We start from the raw sequence: 23,751 nt of genomic DNA, 5'->3' as shown, positions 1-23,751 counted from the left end.
GAATATGATTATAAAAAATAGTTTTATTTTAGCATAAAATGTAGAAACATTAGTCATAAATAATACCACAAATGGAAGTATGAGAATTATGTAGTAAGCAAACAATCTAATATATATAATAAAAACTATATTTTAGATTCTTTCAAAGTAGCCACCCCCTACATTACAGCTCTGCACACTCAGTCAAGTGCAACGTGGGGTGTTTTTTCTAATGTATTAAAAAACTTTAAAGAAATGTATATATAGGCTCAATTATATTTATGTACAAAACCAACTTAAAAACAAAAAGCTTAAGTCAAATGTTTGAACACACGACTGAATTTATGTTTATCATGAACCTTTTGATCTTAAGGCAGATGATGATGATTGATTGATAGATAGGAGTGATAGATACAGTAGATATATAGATAGTTGGATAGATCTATAGATAGATGATAGAGTGACAGACAGACACAGACTGATAGAAAAGAGTGATAGATAGATAAATAGATAAGCTTGACTTTAGACATAATCCTACAAGTATGAAAAAATACCTTTGAGAATGTTACAATACTATTCAAGGTTTTTAACACATAATCAGATATGCATTAAAAGTACACAGGCTGTAGCTTGATTACAGTTAAAGTGCTGTTTTATTATTTAGTAACAACACTCTCATGGAAGCAGCATAAACCGCATTATGTTTATCCCATATGAAGGCCACAGTAACCTTCAGCATTGAGAAGGTAGATGCATGAAGACACATCCACCAGCAACAGGTGAAAGAAATACAAAGACAAGATTTAACTCACACCAGAGTAGTTGCATACATAATTGACAACCAGCAGCTTACATACATGATAACTTGAATATAAATATAATACAAGGTGTTAAATAATACAAAGCAATACCACATAAACCCAGAATCACACAGCAGCTGGTAGCCGTTAAGCAATTGTTTGTTACTGGTATTTTTAGGCAACACCTGAACACATTCTTTGGACAGACAAGGTAACAAATGAACATATCACTTCAATATCACATAGATTATTCATGGGCTTTTTTTTCTTTTCCAGTTGACCATGAATAAACAGCCATATGAAGGCGTTTTAGTTCCACCTTTTGAATAGATCATTGAATAGTTTGAAATGGATAAATACATGGTGTTGTATTTTAAATGTTTTTATTTGATTATGTTTTATCTTTAACTTTAAATCAATCTGTTTTTATATCACTCTGTCATTTTGTTTATTTGATCTGTAAAGCACTTTGGGTCAACTTCTGTTGTTTTTTAAATGTGCTCTATAAATAAAGGTTGACTTGACACCTTAAAATAAAAAAATAAAAAATAGAGAAATTAAAAGACTTTATTTTATTTTAACGTGGTACTAAAATGCTGTCATACTGCCATTTTTCGATGACCTGGATGAATGAAAACCTTCACAGATAAACCTGGGATTAAAATGCAAAGAAATAAAACAAATTACAGAGAATCTCTAATCTGGATAGCAATGAGAAAAAACAAATTAAATCATTATTTATAGTGAAAATAATTATAAACATACATACAGCCCTTACTAGGTGCACTACACACATATCACATCAGAGTGTGCCGTGTGAGGAAGTATATATTTTGAGTTTATAATTGACACACAAACACACATACATGTATGAGTGATGTATAACAGCTCACATCTTAAAGCACTTCATTATAAGACTACACACTCTGAATACTTAAAACAATGGTAACACCAGGAGGAGTAAGGTAGCATTCTGCAGCAAGGCAAAAAGGTATTTATTGCACAGGAAATGAGGCATTTTGCACCCTCACATCTACGTTACTGTCACATTGTGAGTGAGCTGTTATCAAGACAGCGAAACACTTACTAAACCATTTCAGCAGTAGCCAAGTCCAACGGCAAAGAACCAGTTGATGATTTTCTTTTGTGTAAAACTGAAACACCTCATCTGGTATTTTTGAAATGTGCAGGTTGTAAATGAATACATGCCTTGTTCGGTTTATCCATACACAAAAGCAAAACAGACATTGTTATAATCTGTTAATTAGCACCATGGGAAACAAATAAAATATGGATTTCATTTAAAAAGTAAGCCACTGCTTATCAAGGCTTAGTGCCTTGCAAGTTAAGTTAGTCTATGTAGAAAGATGCATACATTAAAAAAAAATAAAAAAATACTTGGAATAATACAGCAAAGACAAATTCAATTGTGTTTTATGCAGAAACAACACACCACCAATAAAATTGTTGCCGTAAAACAGGAACAAAGCTAATAAAAAAATGAACACCATCAAACAAAATGGACAGAAAAGGCGCTCAGATACTCCTAAGTCAGGTACTGTCTTTGGTGGTCACAGTAACTAGCTGTTTAGCAGCCTTCGCAATGTCATAGGCACACTGAATAACCTGCTGGGAGTCATGTGTTGAGGCCTTTTGACATTCGCCCTGCAGACGACTGGCACTGGAGGTCAGCAGACGCAAGGACCCGCAAACCGTCTCAGAACTCGGCCTCTGTTTCGGGAAACATGGGAAAGGTGTATTTCAGAGCACTTTTACCCAAGTGTTTACTCTACATGCAACACTAGAACAGGATATGACGGGTTATTTATCCATTATGGCAAAATGTTTACTTGTAGAGTGAAGACTTACCTTAGGAAATAACGTGGCCATTTCTGTCACTGCAACAAGAATTCTTTCCGAACACAGGACAAAGCTGGGACAAAGGAAGACAATGAATGTTATTCTGTAGGAAACTAAAATGCAGGTAAGACTAAGAAATGGCATCTAATAAAGTAGATGAAATGCTTCATTTTAAATAATTAGGATGCACCGAAATTAACAGTTTTGGACGATACGATACCAATTTTAACAAAAAAATGATTGGCCGATACTGATATTTTGCCACATACCTTATTTTGTCATCAGATCATTGTTTTGCTCAGAAATTATGTTTTAAAAATGTACAAAGAGGTACAAAAGCTTTTTATCGTTCTAAAAATAAATAATTTCCATTAAACATGAATTGGATCTGTTGAACACATGACAGGCCAACATTTTAAAGAGAGCAACAATGAAAGATAAATAGAAGATAAAAAAAAAATCTAACATAAATGCATGATGATTAATGTTTAAAAAAAGATTATTTTGTACTTCTAAAACATTTTTGCACTTCTGTGTTTGCAGTTCAAAACAAAAGCTCACATTTTACATGTTTTTACTGTATAAAATAAACTTCATATTATGCATATGTTGGGCAATTCCACGTAAATGTCAACCACATAATGGAACAACAAAAAGTTACCAAAGGAACAAAACACCCTTTTAAGTTATTTTGTGGCATAATGGATAATGGAAAATGCCGTCTAGACCGCTAGAGGGTGCCGCTTGCTTACACAATGCTGACTGAATCACTGAATGCATTCGATTTTTAAGGTTTCAAGGTTTAGTATTGGTGTCAGGCCATATTGCAATTTCAATCGTAACTTAATCAATCGTGTATGGATACCATACCAATGTCTAAGAAGTTAAAGTTTGCTGGTTTCAAAGCATTTTGGATGGTTTTACCTGTATGTAAGTGCTGCTTTCAGAACTGTCATGTCTGTAACAACATTTTTTCCTCAATGTGAGAACAAGAATGATTTTTAATTAAATATTACATGTTCTTAGGAGTGCCAACCCTTCTACATTCTGTGTCTATCATTATTCCTGGTTTGTGCATTTTAAATTTGTTTTTACAAAGATTGATGATAATGAATTATAATAAACCATTGGTTTTTCATATCGGCGTTCTCATGCTTAAAACCGATTTGCAGATGGTTTTAATTTGGTCAATAATTGTCTAATAAATATCGGCGGCCGATAGCCTACATCAGTGCATCCTTATGTATACTGTATGTGAAATGTATTAAAAATGTGAAATCTAGGCCATATAAAACCAAACATTGGTCTAACCATCCACACAAAAGCTAAACACACACTTAAATGGCCTAACGTAGCTTCAAGTAAAGAAAGAAAAAAACAATCCAAGTACCATATTTACACATACTAATTTAAAAGAATATTCCAGGTTTAATATAAATTAAACTACACTGACAGCATTTGTGGCATAATGTAGTTTACCACCAAAAAATAATCGTCTCGTCCCTCATTAAAACCCCCCCAGCAAAAATCATTGTTACTAAAAAGTATTTATAATGGAAGTGAAAGGGGCCAGTTCTACATGTTCAGATGCACACTGTTTCTAAATTATAGCCACAAGATGTAAACATTATACATGTCAACATGATTTTAGTGGGATAAAATCATTTTATGAACCTTATCTGTGTAGTTATGTCCAATATTACAACTTTATAAATCCTTGATTTTATCACACTAAGTCATGTTAACATATCATTTTTACATCTTGTGGTTATACTTGTGGTTTGCTTCTTTCCTTTCACTTCCATTGTCAGTGCCTTACCGTAACCTTTTTTTATTTTTTATTTAAATAAACGAGCAACGAGTCCAAATTTAGGGTTATGGATATGATCTACCCCCATGCACACCATGTCAACCATCCACAACACACTAGCATTGTGGTAGTCAGTTTTGCATAGGGAAGCTTCACTCAAATTTAATTCTGAACATGTACAATTTTTCTTAGAGTTACAATTCAGATTCCAATCCACCATGGGGAAACCACAAACCACACAGTGATTACTAACCATTTCACTTTATTTTACACTGTGAAAAGACATTATAAAAAATTCTAAGTTTCAAGTTAGCCCTTGCATAGAGAGCATAGAAAGTCTGGGTGAGCTGAAATGCTAACCTACGGTATCGTTTTCCCATTAATGCATAATGATTGTTACAGATCTAAGACTGAATACCAGCGTAGGCCAAGCAACAAAGACTCAGTGTTCAAAAAACTGGATCCAAATAACTGTTTGTCCATTCAGTGACATACTGCACTTCATCCTAATGGTGCTTTTCTGAATAAAGTGTGTAAATTTTTTTAAATGTAAGTAAGGATAAAATACTTTCTCCTATGCCAGGTTATTATGCAGAGGCAACTATAAATAAGCCATTTGTAGGCAAATTTCCCCACAAAGTGAAAACACTGACTCTGTGGCTCTTTCAAAACTTAACACTGTTTGTTTCAAAAATCATATTTTCATTAAAAAAAAATAAAAAATCATATTGTCCTACCTACAAAGATAAAAAGAATTTAAGGTAAATTCAGTAAAACCAGCAAAAATAAACAAAATATGAGCCATTTATAAATCTAGATAAATGTATATTTCCACCTGAAAGCTTCTTGGAAATGTCCCAGCTGTGTTTGGCACAATCCCATCATTTGGCAAACAGACAAAAGAGATACTGTATCATGTGGACTGAGTATCATCAGATTGCTGGGTCCTGTAACATGTTTCAGTGTATGGCACCATGCCACTAACCTACCAAGGCTGACTAACTTTCCTTACCTCTCATGCTTCTTATCCTGCGCAGCTCTCAGTAATTCCTGGATGTTCTTAGTGATTAGCTCTGTTTTGCTGATGACATCCTCTGTACATGGTAAAGTGGAGTCACACTCAACCTCAGATGGGTTTTCTGTACCGTCGCCCGGCCAGCCGTTCCCTCTGGAGAGGTTACTCTGCGTAGACCTGTGGGGAAAGTGGCAAGAACCAGCCATCATTTCATAATTGTACAAAATACACACACACAAAATTACAATAGTGGTTCTCAACTGGTGACTCACGACCCAAAAATGGCTCACAAGTCTGTTCTGGTAAGATTGCCAACAGAAAAAAAAAAAATTCTGATTAATTAACTGATTAATTTAGTGCAATTTATTATATAAAAATAAATATGCTGAAAATATAAACGCAATAAATCATAGATCATAAATTCCGTAATCAAATCAGAATATATTCATGCTTGAATTACATGTAACTTCGTGTTTTTACGAGCCGTGTTAGCAGGGGGCACTCAGTCGCAAACAAACCTTACAAGCAGCAAAGTCACATAATAAAAGATGGTCACACAGGACGTGCTCTTGACAGCTGGACGAAGCACAACAGAATGCTTGAATCTTGAGATGCGATTTTACTACTTACGAGAAGTATAAACTACTTTTAACTTGACACAGCGTCCTAAAAACGCTGCACTTATGATGCTGAAAACCAGTGAAGTGTCCGTCTGACACATATAAACATACAAGAATACAAAACGCTGCTGTTGACTGTACTCGTATGTTGTGGTTGTAGAATGCTATGGTAATAAAACTTTTGTTTTATCTATATCTTTTGTTGTTGACATCAAAGGATGTAAATGCAAACAAACTCTACTCTATATTGGGGTAAATTCACCTGTCATTTAGTATAAATAAGCCAAATTTAGGCACATGCCAGAATGAACAAGTTGAACGATATTCATCAGTTCATTCTCAAAAACCATGAGCAAAACTAGGCAAAGTAAAAGGCATAATAATAAATTCTAATGTCTATTTTTGTACGATAAGCAATAGTGAGATAGGTCTCCACTCGCCACATAATGTACGATATAAAATCTTATGCAAAGTAAAAGACATATTAATACATTCTTATGTTTACTTTTGTCGAATAAGCTGAGATAGTTATCCACTCGCAACATAATGTTCGATATAAAATCTGGCTTCTAAAGCAAAAACAGTTGAGAACTACTGAATTACAATACATATGTTTTATTAACCACTGAGAAGTGAAAAGACAAACCCAGGATCTTCCAACGTGACATGGTTAAGTGTATTATCATAGTCACTCTCTGGCATGTTGCTCTGGGCATCTAGGCTGGAGCCCTGTAAGAGTACAGCCATAATAAACTTTCTACAGGAGCAAAAGATGAAACCTGCTGACAATCAGTGCTTTCTCAACAAAGCTTGAAGACACAGCATACCTTCATGCTTTTGGTGTAGAAACAAAACATCAGCATAACAGTGCTGTAAAGGAAGGCTAGAAACATGCTCTACGCAAATGCAAGTGTGCAATTTGATACTTAATAAGTGCTGCATTGCGTTACTGAGGTGGTAAAAACCTCAATACTCAAGAAGGTGAAAAAAGTTAGCTTAAAATGTCTGTACCATTAGTACCATAAAGTCTTTTTAGCAAGTCAGTCCACTGGCGGCCATCTTTGGAACGCTCTAGGGCAGCTATTTTTCTATGTAAACAAGCGGCATACAAGTACAGCTATCTACTTGAATGGGGAAAGACCGAAATCTCCAAAACAGTTGGTCAAGATTACGATAATTTACATTTATTTATTTGGCAAATGCTTTTATCCAAAGCGACGTACGGTGCATTGAATCTATACTGTTTTCCAGTCAGTCCGCATGTAAATGTAGTGACAATGTGTTCACTGGGAGCTCGTGTAACTAGAAGCAACTGCGTAAAGTATGTTTCAAGCCTTAGATATCAGAGAGCCAGTGACTGCTTCGCACATCCAGCAAAGTGGCGAGTAATGTTAATGGCTGGTATCTCGCTGTGCATGTAAATCTAGTTAAGATTAGTAGTCCAGCAAAGGAACAAGAAGGAACATGTTGTCCATTGGTTGCAACTGTTGCATAGATCTGAAGTTCATGCACTAAGTGAATGGGAGACAGGTAGAAGATAAGCCCTTTCAACAGCCTGTTCACTGAGCAGGTACTTCACCCTTTGAGTTCTCTCATCCCACGACCAGGACAGAGATGAAGGGAACGAGGGAAGGGACGAGAAGGCGGTCATGGAGGGACCCTTCCCAATCTAGAAAGGGTTCAGATTGCGTTTTAAGTGGGCAAAGGGATTTGTTTAATATAAATCCATAAAAAAGGAGGAAAGGGGCTATCAAAACATACCTGTATTGATGATTCACTGGGTTACCAGCTGAGCTAACAGATTAAAAGGGATAGTTCACCAAAAAATGACATTTGTCATAATTTACTCACCCTCATATCGTTCCAAGCCCGTATTACTATTTTAGTCTAATGCGGAACGAGAGAGAAGATGTTTGAATGAATATTGCTAAATTTAAGTCATTTTTCAGTGTATATATTGGCAGCTATTTCATGTTTATGAGCACTAAACAACACAAGAGCCACAGTGAATAAGCTTCTCTTATAGCGTTTATGAATGTGCAACAGCAAGATTTGCTTCGAAAAATAAAAACATTTCAAACTCACCAAAACCTATTTTATGCCTTTAGTAGACTTGTAATATGATGCATGGACTACTTTTATGATACTTCTGGATTCTTTTTTAAGCTTTAAAAGTGACACACTCTCCATTACCATTGTATTGAAAATATCTTCTTTTGTGTTCCGCATAGGAAAGAAAGTCAGGCATGGGTTTGGAATGACATCAGGGTGAGTAAATTATGATTTTTTTTTTATTTTAGGATGAACTATTCCTTTAAAAAGAAAATTATGAAAATGGAACTCCTCAAAGATTTCTAGCCGTGGTTTTATTTGTACTTACATTAGAAGGCAGTGGCTGAAGAATGAGGGTTGTGTCAGGATGGGCGGTCTCTCCTCTAGGGTGGTACTGCCTCAGACCGGAGCCGGTCTCATACATTGACATGGCTCTGCAGCCGCGTGGAGGTGCCCTGTGCGGAAGGTCCTGCGGCCTTGCTAAACTGTTAGGAGTCTGCCATTTCAGTGTGCTGTTCTCATTCTGGAGGGAGTTCAACTGAAACAAACCACACAATCAGACTCCACAGCAACTACAGGAAGTCTCTATCAGCTACATGGGCATCTAGCTTTTAATATAACAAAGTATATGTCTACATGTGCTTTCGCGTTAAACAAAAGTATTATGCATGACACCATGGAAGACCATCCCCTTTATGTTAGCGGTAGTTTCCCTTTGCATTTGCATGTCTGCCGCAGATGCATTGCAAGAGAACTGCTCGCCAATCATGCAATCAATAGTGATTTACTTCCGCAAGTTTTACGAAGGATTGATTTCATACCAAGCTTTCCACATGCACAGCACCCAAGTCCCCCATTTCAAAGTTGACTCATGTTCGCATTTCCCAAATTCGGAAAACCGCTTTTACAGCAAATGAACCAAACAGTTTTTAGTGTTCATTTCAGTATTTTTAGTGTACATCTTATTTGCTACCATTAAACTGTATTTGTCACATCAATACTGGCATTATATGAAGTATCTGTCAACCTGAAAAACCCATATCTACTCAGAATAGTGTGGTTTGCCAGCTTGAATGAAACCTCTTCAAAGCTATATACAGAGAAATTGCATAATAATTTCTAATCTTTCAGTTTGCGCAGTTACACCAGTTTCATACACTAACCTGCAAACTCATCAACGTCACTAAGTTCATTCTTGAAATAGTACAAAAACCTTCTTTTGTGTGTATGGTGACTACCTTGACAGCTGTCACCTGCCGCATCCTGTGTGTGTTCCTACCCGCGAATGGTTTCATTAAATGTTATATCACCCTCTTGTAGTCTCCTAATACTATTACGCCAGACTACATTAAACAGAAGGCCAACAGTGAATTGGAAAACACACAAATTAGGCACTAAATGTTGGCTAATGTTAATATATCGATGTCTCAAAAATGTATTGATAAAATAACGAGCACGATCAATAATCGATATATCAATATTTTATGAAATGCCTACTCAGCAGATGTGTTAAGTAAAAAAAAAAATGTTGATGGTGCATGTATAAGTGCTGATGATGTGTGGTATAATGGTTCAGCAAACTTCTTACCTTGCTCTGCATGAGCTTCAGCTCCTCACTAAGATGACAATTGACTTTGAGGAGCTGCTGGATCTTTGCCTCAGAGGCATTGAGGGCACTTTTCACCTCCATGAACTCCTGCACAGTGATGGGGCTGTCTGAAAGGTCTGAAGATTCAGAACTCTGAGAAGTGAGAGATCACAGTTAGACCTGAACCAGAGCTAATTAAATTCAACATGAAAACAAAAGTGACCCTTTTAACTTTAATAAACATTCCTAGTCTTATTGCGCACGATTTAGCGGTGCACGTTATTCCAAAGAAAAAGGTTTATCTTCGTAATCTTTCAGCAAGTAATAACTTGCTTAGCCATGTAACATCTAGGGATGCACCGATACCACTTTTTCTCTTCCGATCCGATTCCGATATCTGAAATCTCAGTACCGGCCGATACCGATCCGATACCAGTGTTGTTTTTTTCATAATCAGTTTAGAATATCTATACCTCACTGAGTAATGCTAATTATATGTAAAGAAATACAAACCTTTAACTACACATTATTTCAACATAAATGTACAAACTATTAAGAAAAACTTTAGTGTTAAGTAGTCTACTGGATAATGCTGCAGCAAAATTAACAGTAATTCCAGTCTAAGTGTTCAGTAGAAAACTCTCCAGGAAGTCATTCTGAATTCTCCAGGAAGTCCTGTATGTGTCTGTTTGTTAGCAAGTTCACAGTAGTTTAATTAGCTTCTTATTCAAATTCAAATAAGTGAACCGAATTATTGAGCATCTACATCTGATATGTTGATCGTGAGTAGCGCTCAAATGTTGTGCAACGCGTGAAGGCTAAAAATAGCCGCGGGTGTGTGTAAACAGAGCAGCGCCATTCAATAAAGTGCTGGCGCTGCACGTGTATATTACATATTTACTTATTAAACACAGCCTTTTGTGATTCACAGACCTATCGCACGTCTTCAAGTGGCTTTGAATAAAATGCACGAGTCATATGAACTACTTCAATGGTGTTTTTATGGTTCTTTTATGTCATTTTTGGAGCTTGACAGGAACGAACATGGCCAACACACAGTATCAGATTCGGATCGGGCTCGTCGGACCGATACCCGATCCATCTAAAAATGTCAGTATCGGAGCCGATACCGATCAGAAAGACGACAGCTTATGAAAATAAAATGGGTTGCAAATGCTGTTTCATGGTGATTTAAAGCCAAACCACATAACAGGAACTAAATAGCCATGTTTCCACTATTAGGCCAAATGAGGGCGTGCTGCTGTGTGCCAGGGCCAGTTGCGTTCCTGGGGCTCCATCGTACCTCCTCGGGGCTTCCTCGAGGCCAACGACCAAGCGCATTTAGCCTGATGATTAACCTTGGTCCAAAGAAGGACAACTGGGAATTGACCAAAGACCAAAATAAGCAAACAAAAGGCAGCTTCAGTCTCCACCATGTTCATTTTGAGGGTCAGCTAGTCTTCAGAGTCTGATACCTCAGCTTGAGCTTCTCTCTTGCTTGTGAAATGGGCAGGGTGTGTGACGATGGCACCAAAACAGCATATTAAGAGCGGGTTTTAGGGCAATGCTGTGGGGCTATTGGCCCGATGGTGGGAATGCAGATAGATTCTGGTTTTCCGGCTCAAGGCTACTGACCCCGGCTGACCAGTTGATAGCCCTGGCTCACACTGGCCTGATTGTGGAAACACAGCTTATGATGTACCTTGGTCCGCTCGTCATTTCCAGATGTTGGTTCATGCTCAGTATCCTCATCTGAAGCCACACTGTCGTAATCCGGTTGGTCAATCTCTGGACTTTCACTGCCGTGCCGGTTGCCAATGTCCTTCAGAATTAACTCTACATTATCTGGGTGGGAAAAATGACCAAGGGCACAACTTTTACTTAATTGATCATTCAAGGAATAGTGAAAATGTAATAAAATAGTGCAAAGTCTGTCATAATTTACTCCAAAATAGACAAAAAAGCACTCTCACAAAGCTTTTATTTAGATTCAGAAGCTTTGGAATACACCGCATATACAGTTGAAGTCACAAGTTTACATACACTTAGGTTGAAGTCATTAAAACTCATTTTTTAACCACTCCACAGATTTAATATTAGCAAACTATAGTTTTGGCAAGTCGTTTAGGACATCTACTTTGTGCATGACATGAGTAATTTTTCCAACAATTGTTTACAGACAGATTGTTTCACTTTTAATCGACTATATCACAATTTCAGTGTGTCAGAAGTTTACATACACTAAGTTAACTGTGCCTTTAAACAGCTTGGAAAATTTCAGAAAATTATGTCAAGCCTTTAAACAATTAGCTTCTGATAGGAGGTGTACTGAATTGGAGGTGTACCTATGAATGTATTTTAAGGCCTACCGTTAAACTCAGTGCCTCTTTGCTTGACATCATTGGAAAATCCAAAGAAATTAGACAAGAAAAAAATGTGGACCTCCACAAGTCTGGTTCATCCTTGGATGCAACTTCCAAATGCCTGAAGGTACCACGTTCATCAGTACAAACAATAGTATGCAAGTATAAACACCATGGGACCAAGCAGCCATCATACCGCTCAGGAAGGAGAAGCATTCTGTCTCTTAGAGATGAATGTAGTTTGGTACGAAAAGTGCAAATCAATCCCAGAACAACAACAAAGGACCTTGTGAAGATGCTGGAGGAAACAGGTAGACAAGTATCTATATCCACAGTAAAAACAAGTCCTATATCAATATAATCTGAAAGGCTGCTCAGCAAGGAAGAAGCCACTGCTCCAAAACTGCCATAAAAAAGCCAGACTTCAGTTTGCAAGTGCAAATGGGGACAAAAAATCTTTTGGAGAACTTTCCTCTGGTCCGATGAAACAAAAATTGAACTTTTTGGCCATAATGACTATCGTTATGTTTGGAGGAAAAAGGGTAAGGCTTGCAAGCCGAAGAACACCATCCCAACCATGAAGCACGGGGGTGGCAGCATCATGTTGTGGGGGTGCTTTGCTGCAGGAGTGACTGGTGCACTTCACGGTGCACTTCACAAAATAGATGGCATCATGAGGAAGGAAAATTATGTGGATATACTGACGCAACATCTCAAGATATCAGCCAGGAAGTTAAAGCTTGGTTGCAAATTGGTCTTCCAATTTGACAATGACCCCAAGCATACCTCCAAAGTTGTGGCAAAATGGCTTAAGGACAACAAAGTCAAGGTATTGGAGTGGCCATCACAAAGCCCTGACCTCAATCAGATAGAAAATTTGTGGGCAGTACTGAAAAGGCATGTGCGAGCAAGGAGGCCTACAAACCTGACTCAGTTACACCAGTTCTGTCTGGAGGAATGGGCCAAAATTCCAGCAACTTATTGTGAGAAGCTTGTGAAAGGCTACCCAAAAAGTTTGACCCAAGTTAAACAATTTAAAGGCAATGCTACCAAATACTTACAAAGTGTATGTAAATGACTGACCCACTGGGAATGTGATGAAAGAATTAAAAGCTGAAAAAAATCATTCTCTCTACTATTATTCTGACATTTCACATTCTTATAAAAAGTAGTGATCCTTACTGACCTAAGACAAGGAATGTTTTCTACGATTAAATGTCAGAAATTGTGAAAAACTGAGTTTAAATGTATTTGGCTTAGGTGTATGTAAACTTCTGACTTCAACTTTATATAGAGAATACATAATGAGCTCTTTGCGGTAATTTTTTGTTATTTTTGGAACTTGAAACCTGTGGTGGTCATTATGAACTGCTGCTGTATGGAAAAACTCTATGTGAAGATTCTTCAAAATTCTCCTGTTGTGTTCCATGAAAAAAACAGGTTTAAAACAACATGGGGGTGAGTAAATAATGACAGAAATGTCATTTTTGAGTGAACTTTTCCTTTCAGTTAATGAGGTAAAAGGCAAACCCTAGACCTTTCATCACCTTTGATATTATCAGGAGAATTTCCTTGCTGACGACGTTTGGCATCAGTTAAAATATCAATAATCAACGTAGCAAACTCATGTGCATTGAATCTCGCAAGCTTTTGTCGGCCCTGCAAAAAAAAAAAAAAAAAAAAAAGACAATCATGCCATGAACGGATGAAAACTGACTGATATCTTGCTAGCAACAGGTAACGTGTGCTTTTAGGAAGTGTGTGCAAATCTTTGTCTATGTACCTGATTCCTAGTCGAAGAATATTCAGGGTTGACAGGGAGGAAAGGTACCACTGTAGTGTCTGTTACCAATGTACTGTGGTTCTGAGTTGCAAGCCACACTAAAACAGCACAAGAATGACATCATTAAAAACTATAAAGGTAAAAGCAGTATTTCCAGGGTTCCAACATTTTTTGATCAATTTGTTTAGATGACTTTTCCCGTCATCTAAATAAGGAGTTTAAACATTAAAATTCTGACAGATTTGATAATGAATCATTTAGACCAATTTGTGAATCGGATCAACAGATAATCAACTCAAAATAATGTATATAAATATTATATATTCATGAAAAATGCATAATCACTCTAGACATTTTATTTATTACCATGAATTTCCCAGGCCCAGAAAACACAATTTTAAAGGGGTCATGACATGAGGAATACAATTTTCCTTGATCTTTTGACATATAAGAGGTCATTGAACTATAAAAACATTTTATAACTTGCTCCTTAATAGAAAAAGAGCAATTATTTAAACCAAGCTGCAAAAACGGCTCATTTGGGATTCGTGGAACTTGTGACGTCACAAGGACCAAATACATCTGCATATGCAGCCTATTTTTCCGTCATTGCACCCTTGACCCTGCCTACTGGTGCTCAGTCAGTCACAAAGGTGAAGAGGAGAGAGATGGGCCTATCATGGGAGATTCATCCAAAGTGGACTTACACAGGACACTTTCATGTGCCTGTCTGGATTTAAATGATTTTCTACATAAACGTGCACTAGACGAATGGCTTTGACCGTTATCATTCATCTCATGCCGCTTTTAAAAGATGCAATGTCAAGTTATAACTCTAAAAAGGATCCCCCATAGTGTTTCATTAAGCTAAGCTGTCTTGCTGTTTTGGAAGGCGTCCTGGACCGTTTTTGCACCCATCTATGCTATTTTTAATTGTTGGTCTTTTGTAAACATCTTTGATAGTTTTGCTGGTTTCCGGCGACATGCGCTCCATTTTAAGAGCGCTACAAGCGCAACTTTCAAAAACGCATCTCATTCTGCTGCTGCCACTGGCTGGGAGAAACACCTGCAGTCCTGTGTATAAACAAACTGGGAAAATGTGAGATGTGAAGACCAGCGTCTCTGCTTTGGCCTGTTGAAGCCGGTTGAAGCACCCAACATCACCGTGGATTGTATTACGTTTGTGTAATCAGAAGATTTCAGCATGAATTGCTTGTTAAACAGTCACAATATGATTCAAGCTTTGCAAAGGAACTGTTATTGAAAGATGGGGCAGTTAAAATTGGGCTATTATATGACAAACTGTAAGTAACCAATTTCATCCATGAATATTTCATATGTCATGACTGTTTGATAATTTATGCTGTGCTTAAGTGAACAGTTTGATACATTCAGATGAAATGTGTTGGGTGTACGTTACGTTTTAACCCTAAAATGTAGTTTTAATATAGTGTGGAGTTTGTACATTTTCTGTGGATTGCGTTTTAAATATGCCTGTATTGGAAGAGCTGCATGATGTTAGCCAATCACAACAGTGGGCATTTACATTGAAGTCTTAAAGGGCCAGGCAGCTCAAAACAGCGTTTCAGACAGAGGGCCAGAGACAGGGTGGAAAATTATTATATATGAATAAATTATTATATTGTATATGACTGTTTGGTGCAAAAAACACTTCACTAACATTCTAAGTGGACCTCAGGGAAGATAATAAAATTATTTTTTTTAAAAATATAAAAATAAAAGAGTACGTCATAACCCCTTTTAAATTTCCTGACATTCCCATGTTTTACATGACAGTGGGAACCCTGTATTTCAGATTAGGATCAAATTTAGGATAATACATGTATTTGAAGTTAGTAAAAGAAAAAGGGAGTTATGTTGAAAAGTGTAAAGGCAGCAGGTAATTAATTATTCATTTCTAACCTCCATCTGTTTCTCTTCTGTCAACTTCATCGTAAACGTCCATGGCAAGTTCTTCAAACTGATGATTACTGAGCTGAGAACAACAAAACAAGGCCATTACATAATCAGAAAACCTCAGGCGTCAACAAGATGGTGTAATGAATAAGATTTAATAATGCTGCCTGAGATCAAGTGCTGTCGATTATATTATTATTCCTACATGTGTGGAGAGTTTGCCTTTATTTTAGATTTTGCAAACTAAGGTTTGACTATGTAAAAAAAAAAAAAAATAAAATAAAACAAAACTTACAGATTGAAGTTTCTTCTTTGCTGCTTTGGCCAATTCTGACAAATCAAGACTGCTGTATATAAAATAAATATAAGAAAACTGTTACCAACTTCTCATAAATTGTTCTAAGAAAGCGATCACTCACATGCATATCTGTACTTACACATTTCTTATCCATATGGAGCAAGACAAGAAAACAAATTATGTAATTAAAGATTATATTTAATATATATATATATATATTAAATTATATACACATTATATAAAAAGAGCTTCTCCTACCTGTCTGCTATTTGAGGAATTAGAAAGTGTTGACCGTTTTTATGATCTAAGAAAAATAAATAAATGCAGAGCATTTACAATATTAAAATCTTTGAAATACATGCTGTACAGTACAATTACAAAAATAATAATGAATTCACATGTAAAGCCGTCATACTACACATACTGACCTGGCTTTCTTCCACACAGATAGAATGCTAGTCTGTCTGTCAGCTCAAACTGTATCTCTACCAGCCTGTCAGCGAGGTCCTGGTGTCCTGCTTGCCTGTAGCAGGACATTATAGATAACATTATACATAGCTCATAATAGAATTTAATGTAAAATTTTTATAATAGGGCTGTTGATTCAACTAGTTAATTCAGAGTGAATAAATATATTTAAAAAATAACGCATTAAAAAAACTTACGCAATGAATCATTCCTGGACCATAATTAGGAATATTAACATTTACATTTATTAATTTAGCAGACGCTTTTATCCAAAGCGACTCACAAAATGAGGAAGGATACAACATAAGTGATTAATCTTAAAGGGTAGTTATAAAAAAAAGTGCTGCATTACAAAGTTTAAACTGTGTTAGAAAAGTACATGCCAACAAAAAGAGATTAGAGTGCAAACAAATATTATATATATATTTATATAGATTTTCTTTTTTTATTTTTTATTAAAGGGATAGTTCACCCGAAAATGAAAATTACTCACCCTCATGCCATCCCAGATGTGTATGACATTCTTTCTTCTCCCAAACACTAAAAAAAGATTTTTAGAAAAATATCTCAGCTCTGTAGGTCCGATGGCCAGAACTTTGAAGGTCCAAAAGGCATATAAAGGCAGCATAAAAGTATTCCATATGACTCCAGTGGTTAAATCCATATTTTCAGAAATGATATGATAGGTTTGGGGAGGAAACAGATTATTATTTAAGTCCTTTTTACTATAAATCTCAATTTACAATTTCACATTCTTCTCTTATGTTTTTGGCGATTCGCATTATTTGTGCATATCGCCACCTTCTGGCCAGGGAGGAGAACTTAAGAGTAAAAAAGGACTTAAATATTGTTCTCTTTCTCACCCTCACTTATTATATCACTTCTAAAATATGGATTTAACCACTGGATTACTTTATGCTGCCTTGATGAGCTTTTTGGACCTTCAAAGATCTGGTCATCATTCACTTGCACTGTATGGACCTACAGAGCTGAAATATTCTTCTAAAAATCTTTGTGTTCAGCAGAAAAACGAAACTCATACACATCTGGGATGGCATGAGGGTGAGTAAATTATTCATCCTCGATTAAAAATGTTCAATTGAAAGCCCTACTTTGTTGATTTCTCAGGTTTGGTGTCTTGATCTGCCATGTGTTTCTCTCACCTGGCGTAGTCAATAGGTGTATTCCCAGAACTGTCTTGAGCTCCAGGATCTGCCCCATACACCGTAAGCAGCTCTGCCTGTAACAGCTGACCTGCTTTAGCTGCCACATGTAATGGAGTATTTCCTTTCTCCTAAAGATTACAAACAAATACATACATATTGGAATAATTCAAGATTGCAAACTCAGCCATGGACAAAACGCCTGCTACAAATGTCCTGACAACGTATCTGCCATACATCTGGCATGCAAAATATTCAAAAGCAATTCAGTTTTATTCTAAACTAAGTGAATAAATACAGAGAGCTCTATCTTTATTCTACCAAAACACAGAGAATTAACTGGCTTTGAAACTTACTGGATGGAAAAAGTTAGCCTGCGCTCCCAATGAAATCAGCCTTAGACACGTTTCCAAATTGCCGGTTCTCACACTTGAGTGAAGTTGCTGAAAACAAGGGTGAAGTGACGGTCATCAACACAGTTTATATGCATTATTTTGTGCTCTTGGTTCAAAGACCTTTAAAGACCACACCAATCTTAGATTGACCTGGGTTCCATCTCTGAAATGGAGCAAGATCTATAATTCCACTTGTCAGGTTATACTTATTTCTGATGAGGAAAGAGCTGACTTACACAGAAACTTGTTTCCTAATAATTAATAGTAGATGTGTAAAATAATCATATATCACCATTTTGTTCTTGATTAACAAGACGCATAAAGGGATAGGTCACCCAAAAATCTACATTTTATTATCTTTTTCTTATCCTCATGCCATTCAAGATTTATGACTTACTTTCTTCTGCTTAACACAAACAAAGATTTTTAGGAGAATATTTCAGCTCTGTAGGTCCATATGATGCAAGTGAATGGGTACCAAAATTTTGAAGCCCCAAAGGAAGCATAAAAGTAACCAATATGACTCCAGTTGTTAAATACATATCTTCAGAAGAAACAGATCGATATTTAAGTCCTTTTTTTACTATCAATCTCCACTTTCACATTCTTCTTTTTTGGGGGGCGATTTGCATTGTTCGTGCATAATAGACAGGGAGTAGAATTTACAGTAAAAAAGGACTTTAATATTGATTTGTTTCTCACCCACACTTATACCGCTTATGAAGATATATAGATTTAACCACTGGAGTCTTATGGATTACTTCTATGCTGCCTTTATATGCTTTTTGGAGCTTCAAATTTTGGTCACCATTCACTTGCATTGTGAGGACCTACAAAGCTGAGATATTCTTCTAAAAATCTTTGTTTGTGTTCAGCAGAAGAAAGAAAGTCATACACATCTGGGATGGCATGTAAATAATTAAATAATGAGAGAATTTTCATTTTTGGGTGAACTATCCCTTTAAATCCAAGATAATAGTGTGAGAGATCCCCCCCACCATAAGTTATATTATTTTATTGCATAAGTTATATTCCAGTTTGTCTTACCTTGCTGAGGTCTTTAGCAGTGACACTATCATCTTCTCGACACGGCATAAGATGAACAAAAGCCAGCATTTGATATTTAGCCTTTATGAAATCCGTTTTGTTGGGGCTGAGAGAGAAGGTAAACACAATAAAGCGAGCATGTTTATACTGAGAGATGCACTTGACTCTAAATGTCATGATACATGAGACTCTATAGCTCACTGGACTCTGTCATGAGGGTTTGCTTTACGCTTTCCACTCATGATGGAAGATGGATCCAGAAGACTGTGTTCCCAGATTGAATTTGCTCCATTATCGTACAAGGACTTCACCATCTGTGGATAAACACCAAACAAAATTAAATAAATCTAACTAGTTAAACTTGTCGGTCCTTTAAACTCAACCACTTTCAATGCTGATTTATTTGCAATGTGTGATGCTGTTATTGCATATACACATTGGCAACATAAAGGATTTAGACACTTAAGAATGTGTGAATGTCACTGTGTTAGACAACAAAATATCAAACCAAGTAGAATCTGCAAAGAAAATTATGTGCATTTCTCAGAACAAACGTACATTTGTATAGCCAGTTTTGCAATCGATGTGGTTTTAGTGGAGGTATGAAGTTTACACAAGTGTCCTGGCAAAGTAACTACAGGTTTTTGAATTACAAAATCTACATTTAATCACAACTGTGAAGCCGCTAAAGATACACACAAAGAATAAAAGAGAAGAATCGGTGAGTGATTGAGGGAAACTATACAGACCACTGTGTTCTATTTCTGTTTGAGGAAATGAGACACAATGCCTCATTTCCTCTTAAGGAAACTCACTAAACACGCAAAGTGCATCAAAACCCGAGAGTGTAGCATGGGTCTTCACCTGTAGCTGAGAGGGGGGCCACACAGTTTGGGTCAGATGCCGGATCTGAGAACTGTGGCGACCCAGACCTCGGTGAATACTGCAGCATTCATCACAGATCAGAACGCCACGATTGATTGAAGCCCAACGAGCATCTGAGGAAGAGAATGAATAATAAAAAATAAAAACGTGGTTAACACAGTGCACATCATATGATCCTATCATTATTCTAATTACATTCCATTTCCTCTACCTGTAGCCAAAAAATTACTGTGGAAAACTGCCTAAATAACAACATAATACATAATATGAAAATCCTTTATATCATAAAATCGTTATTTTTATTATTATTATTATTTATAATAATCTTTGTAAAACAAATTTTGATTGACCAATGAATTTTTCAGTAACACTTTACAATAAGGTTTCATTTAACATGAACTAACAATGAACAATACTTTTACAGTATTTATTAATCTAGCTTAATGTAAATTTCAACATAAACTTATACATTTTTCAAACCAAAAGCTGTTTATGTAATGCAATATGAAATGAACTAACAATGAACAACTGTATTTTTATTAACCAACATTATCAAAGATTAATAAATGCTGTAAAAAAAAATATTGTTCATTGTTAGTTCATGATACCTAATGCATTAACTAATGTTAATGTATGGAACCTTATTGTGAAGTTTTACCAGATTTTATATATATACACCGATCAGCCACAATATTAAAACCAAATGCCTAATATTGTGCAGGTCTCCCTTGTGCCGCCAAAACAGTGCCAACCCACATCTCAGAATAGCATTCAGAGATGATATTCTTCTCACCACAATTGTACAGAGCGGTTATCTGAGTAATCGCAGAATTTATCAGTTCAAACCAGTCTGGCCATTCTCTGTTGACCTCTCTAGTCAACAAGGCATTTCCGTCCACAGAACTGCCGCTCACTGGATGTTTTTTTGTTTTTGGCACCATTCTGAGTAAATTCTAGAGACTTTTGTGTGTGAAAATCCCAGGAGATCAGCAGTTACAGAAATACTCAAACCAGCCCGTCTGGCACCAACAATCATCCATACAAATATTGAATCAGCCAATCGATTGGTAGCAGTTCAGTGCATAAAATCATTCAGATACGGGTCAGGAGCTTCAGTTAATGTTTACATCAACCATCAGAATGGGGGAAAAATGTGATCTAAGTGATTTGGACCGTGGCATGTTTGTTGGTGCCAGACGGTCTGGCTTGAGTATTTCTGTAACCTCTGATCTGGGATTTTCACCAAAAACAAAAAACATCCAGTGAGCGTCAGTTCTGTGGACGGAAATGCCTTGTTGATGAGAGAGGTCAATGGAGAATGGCCAGACTGGTTCGAACTGACAAAGTCTACGGTAACTCAGATAACCGCTCTGTACAATTGTGGTGAGAAGAATAGCTGTTCTAAAATGAGGGTTGGCGCAGTTTTGGTGGCACAAGGGGGACCTGAACAATATTAGGCAGGTAGTTTTAATGTTGTGGCTGATTGGTGTGGTAATATATTGATATATATTATTGCCTCATTCGATCTAATCCGGACCCAAATTATCCCTAAAACTGGGATTATTACTGTGTTTGCATGAAAATAATCTCGGATTAATTCCGTGTAGAAACATCTGGCTGAATAAATCCCTGAAAGATTTTAATAAACACAAGCATCGGGGCTGATTCGCCAGCTACACTTTTTATTAATTACCCTGAATAATAAAATAAGCGAAACTACTAATGAATGATTAAAAACATTTCCTCTTATAAAAGTAACGGATTGTGTGTTTCCGTTTGTTTGTGGTTTGTTTTGTTGCGTTTATCTTACCGGGAGCGCTGCAGTCGGCGCAGATCTCTCTGTTTCGCCCTCTTATTGACATCATACACGCCGATCTGGATGATACTCTAAAGAATTTAAGTGATTAACGCATTAATGCGGGAAAGGGACAAATGTGGGGAGGACGTGTTTTCCCTTTTTCCTTCTTGTTTAATGCTTTTTTTTTTTTCATTTCCTGGAAGAGGAGGAGATCAGGAGCCATGGGCGGAGAAATAACGGGCGTTCTTCAAGGCGACGCAACGCTCCCATTATAACCAATGGATCAATCAGTAGCGTCCTAGTTTGTAGCGTCACTGGCGGTGTAGATTGAGTAACGATAAATATGCAAATAAACCCCCCACCAAAATTTACCTTATTTTGGATTTAGGCCCTACTTGATACTTAAAGCTGCCCATCATCCTGATCTTAACCTCAGTCTTGTTTTAGACAGATCTGTAGCAACGTTTTTTACTTGTCTCTCAGAACATATTTCTTTAATTGGAGCATTTAGAAGAAGAACCTTACAGATCTTCTAGCGTCACTTTTCCTGTCTTTTACTGTCTCTTGTATTCTGCTCTGCTGTATGTCTTTAGGGGGGAAATAATCCTTATTTAAAGATGCAGTATCTTCTATCAGCCTCAAGGTGGAGACAAACACTAACAGAATTCAAAGAATTAAACATCCAGGAATGCCAAGTGAAAGTGAACACAACGTTCTAAACCAGGGGTTTCCAAATTTTTTGATGTCAAGGACCCCCAAATATGACAATCACCTTGCGAGGGACCCCCTTCTAAAATATATAAAGGTCGCTATATATTTTGTGTATAAAGACCAGAGAAAAATTAAGAAAAATTGAATTGTGATATTATAAAGACAATTGAACTAATTAGCTTTTATATTGTTATTGTACTAAAGCTAAAATAAATTATTAAAATATTATCTGTAGGGATGCACCGACGTATCGGACAATTATTGATTAAATTAAAATAATCGGCTATAACCATTTTTATAAACCTTGATTTTCATTAAAGGGGTCATGAATTGGAAAATCAAACTTACCATGATATTTTGACATGTGACAGTGTTCATATCACTATAAAAACATACTGTAAATTTCAGAACCGAAAACTTCTTCGTTAGTCCAAAAAAAGCCTTTATTGAAACCAAGGTGCCAAAATGACTTGTTCTCTACTTCCGCCTCACTATTACGTCATAGTGAGGCGTTACATCAGCACAGGCCAGACTCTGCACAAACAGATCAACTCCTACTTTATCGTCGACACTGTTTAGGCCCGCCCACCGGTCTTGCAGTTAGAGTAGAGCAGTGAGATTATTTTTGGAGCAACAGGAGATGTCACAGTGGCCACGAAGATGTCAAGACATTGTGCAGTGCCAGGTTGTGGGAAACTAGATTTCTTGCATTTGCTTCGCAAGGATCCCAACATTAAGAAAGAGTGGCTGACATTTATTTTTAATGAAGTCCCGGATCGCATCGGTAAGAACGTGTTTGTTTGCTCGCTTCATTTTACCGATGATTCTTTCACAAACAAGACACAGTTCGAAGCAGGCTTTGCAGTAAAAGTTGATGCAGTGCCAACTATATTGGACCCGACAGGGATGTCGCAACAAACAAGTGTGAGTATCCATGTTAAATGTTTTGCTTCGTATGTTACAGACTGTTAGAAGTGTACTGAGTATTATATGTATTCATTTTAATGCACAGGGATCTCTAAGCAGCATATATTTTCTTGTTCTGTTGGCATGATGGCACAATTGCCACAGATGCACCTAAAGAGTATTGATATCAGTATATTTAGACAATCTCTTTCCTTTTTAATGAAAACATGACTCATTGTAATGAACAACGTATGCGTTTGTCACCACACTGAATATTTGACGAAAGATGATTA

At 36.6% G+C, this 23,751-nt stretch overlaps 1 protein-coding gene across 2 annotated transcripts; it reads right to left on the bottom strand.

Moving 5' to 3' along the window:
- Nucleotides 1-613: 613 nt before the first annotated feature.
- On the bottom strand, nt 614-22,025 carry git2b (G protein-coupled receptor kinase interacting ArfGAP 2b). Of its 2 annotated transcripts, XM_051685299.1 has the most exons (20): nt 21,854-22,025; nt 20,023-20,156; nt 19,360-19,472; nt 19,159-19,264; nt 18,073-18,159; nt 17,717-17,847; nt 16,514-16,608; nt 16,344-16,389; nt 16,083-16,134; nt 15,794-15,866; nt 13,871-13,968; nt 13,635-13,746; nt 11,427-11,569; nt 9,725-9,877; nt 8,465-8,674; nt 7,664-7,753; nt 6,731-6,813; nt 5,462-5,641; nt 2,649-2,712; nt 614-2,510 (listed from the first exon to the last, which is right to left on the bottom strand). In XM_051685299.1, the coding sequence occupies exons 1-20, from the start codon at nt 21,906-21,908 to the stop codon at nt 2,331-2,333; spliced, it is 2,205 nt and encodes a 734-aa protein (XP_051541259.1). In that variant the 5' UTR covers nt 21,909-22,025; the 3' UTR covers nt 614-2,330. The 2 variants fall into 2 exon arrangements, with proteins under 2 accessions (XP_051541259.1, XP_051541260.1); XM_051685300.1 differs by lacking the exon at nt 7,664-7,753.
- Nucleotides 22,026-23,751: the final 1,726 nt, after the last annotated feature.

Source organism: Myxocyprinus asiaticus, chromosome 43 (assembly GCF_019703515.2).
Source record: "Myxocyprinus asiaticus isolate MX2 ecotype Aquarium Trade chromosome 43, UBuf_Myxa_2, whole genome shotgun sequence".
NCBI classification, from domain to species: domain Eukaryota; kingdom Metazoa; phylum Chordata; class Actinopteri; order Cypriniformes; family Catostomidae; genus Myxocyprinus; species Myxocyprinus asiaticus.
The sequence above is the reverse complement of the archived record's forward strand: the minus strand, read 5'-3'. Positions and strand labels throughout refer to the sequence as shown.

Bases quoted from the DNA above. Each gene is read 5' to 3' on its own strand.
- git2b (XM_051685299.1), bottom strand. From the start codon at position 21,908: ATGATGTCAATAAGAGGGCGAAACAGAGAGATCTGCGCCGACTGCAGC. The intron at 11,570-13,634 runs GTGATGAAAGGT...TTTCCCACCCAG, and splicing joins TTCTCCTGATAATATCAAAG to ATAATGTAGAGTTAATTCTG. The intron at 2,713-5,461 runs GTAAGGAAAGTT...CCTTTGTCCCAG, and splicing joins CAGGATAAGAAGCATGAGAG to CTTTGTCCTGTGTTCGGAAA.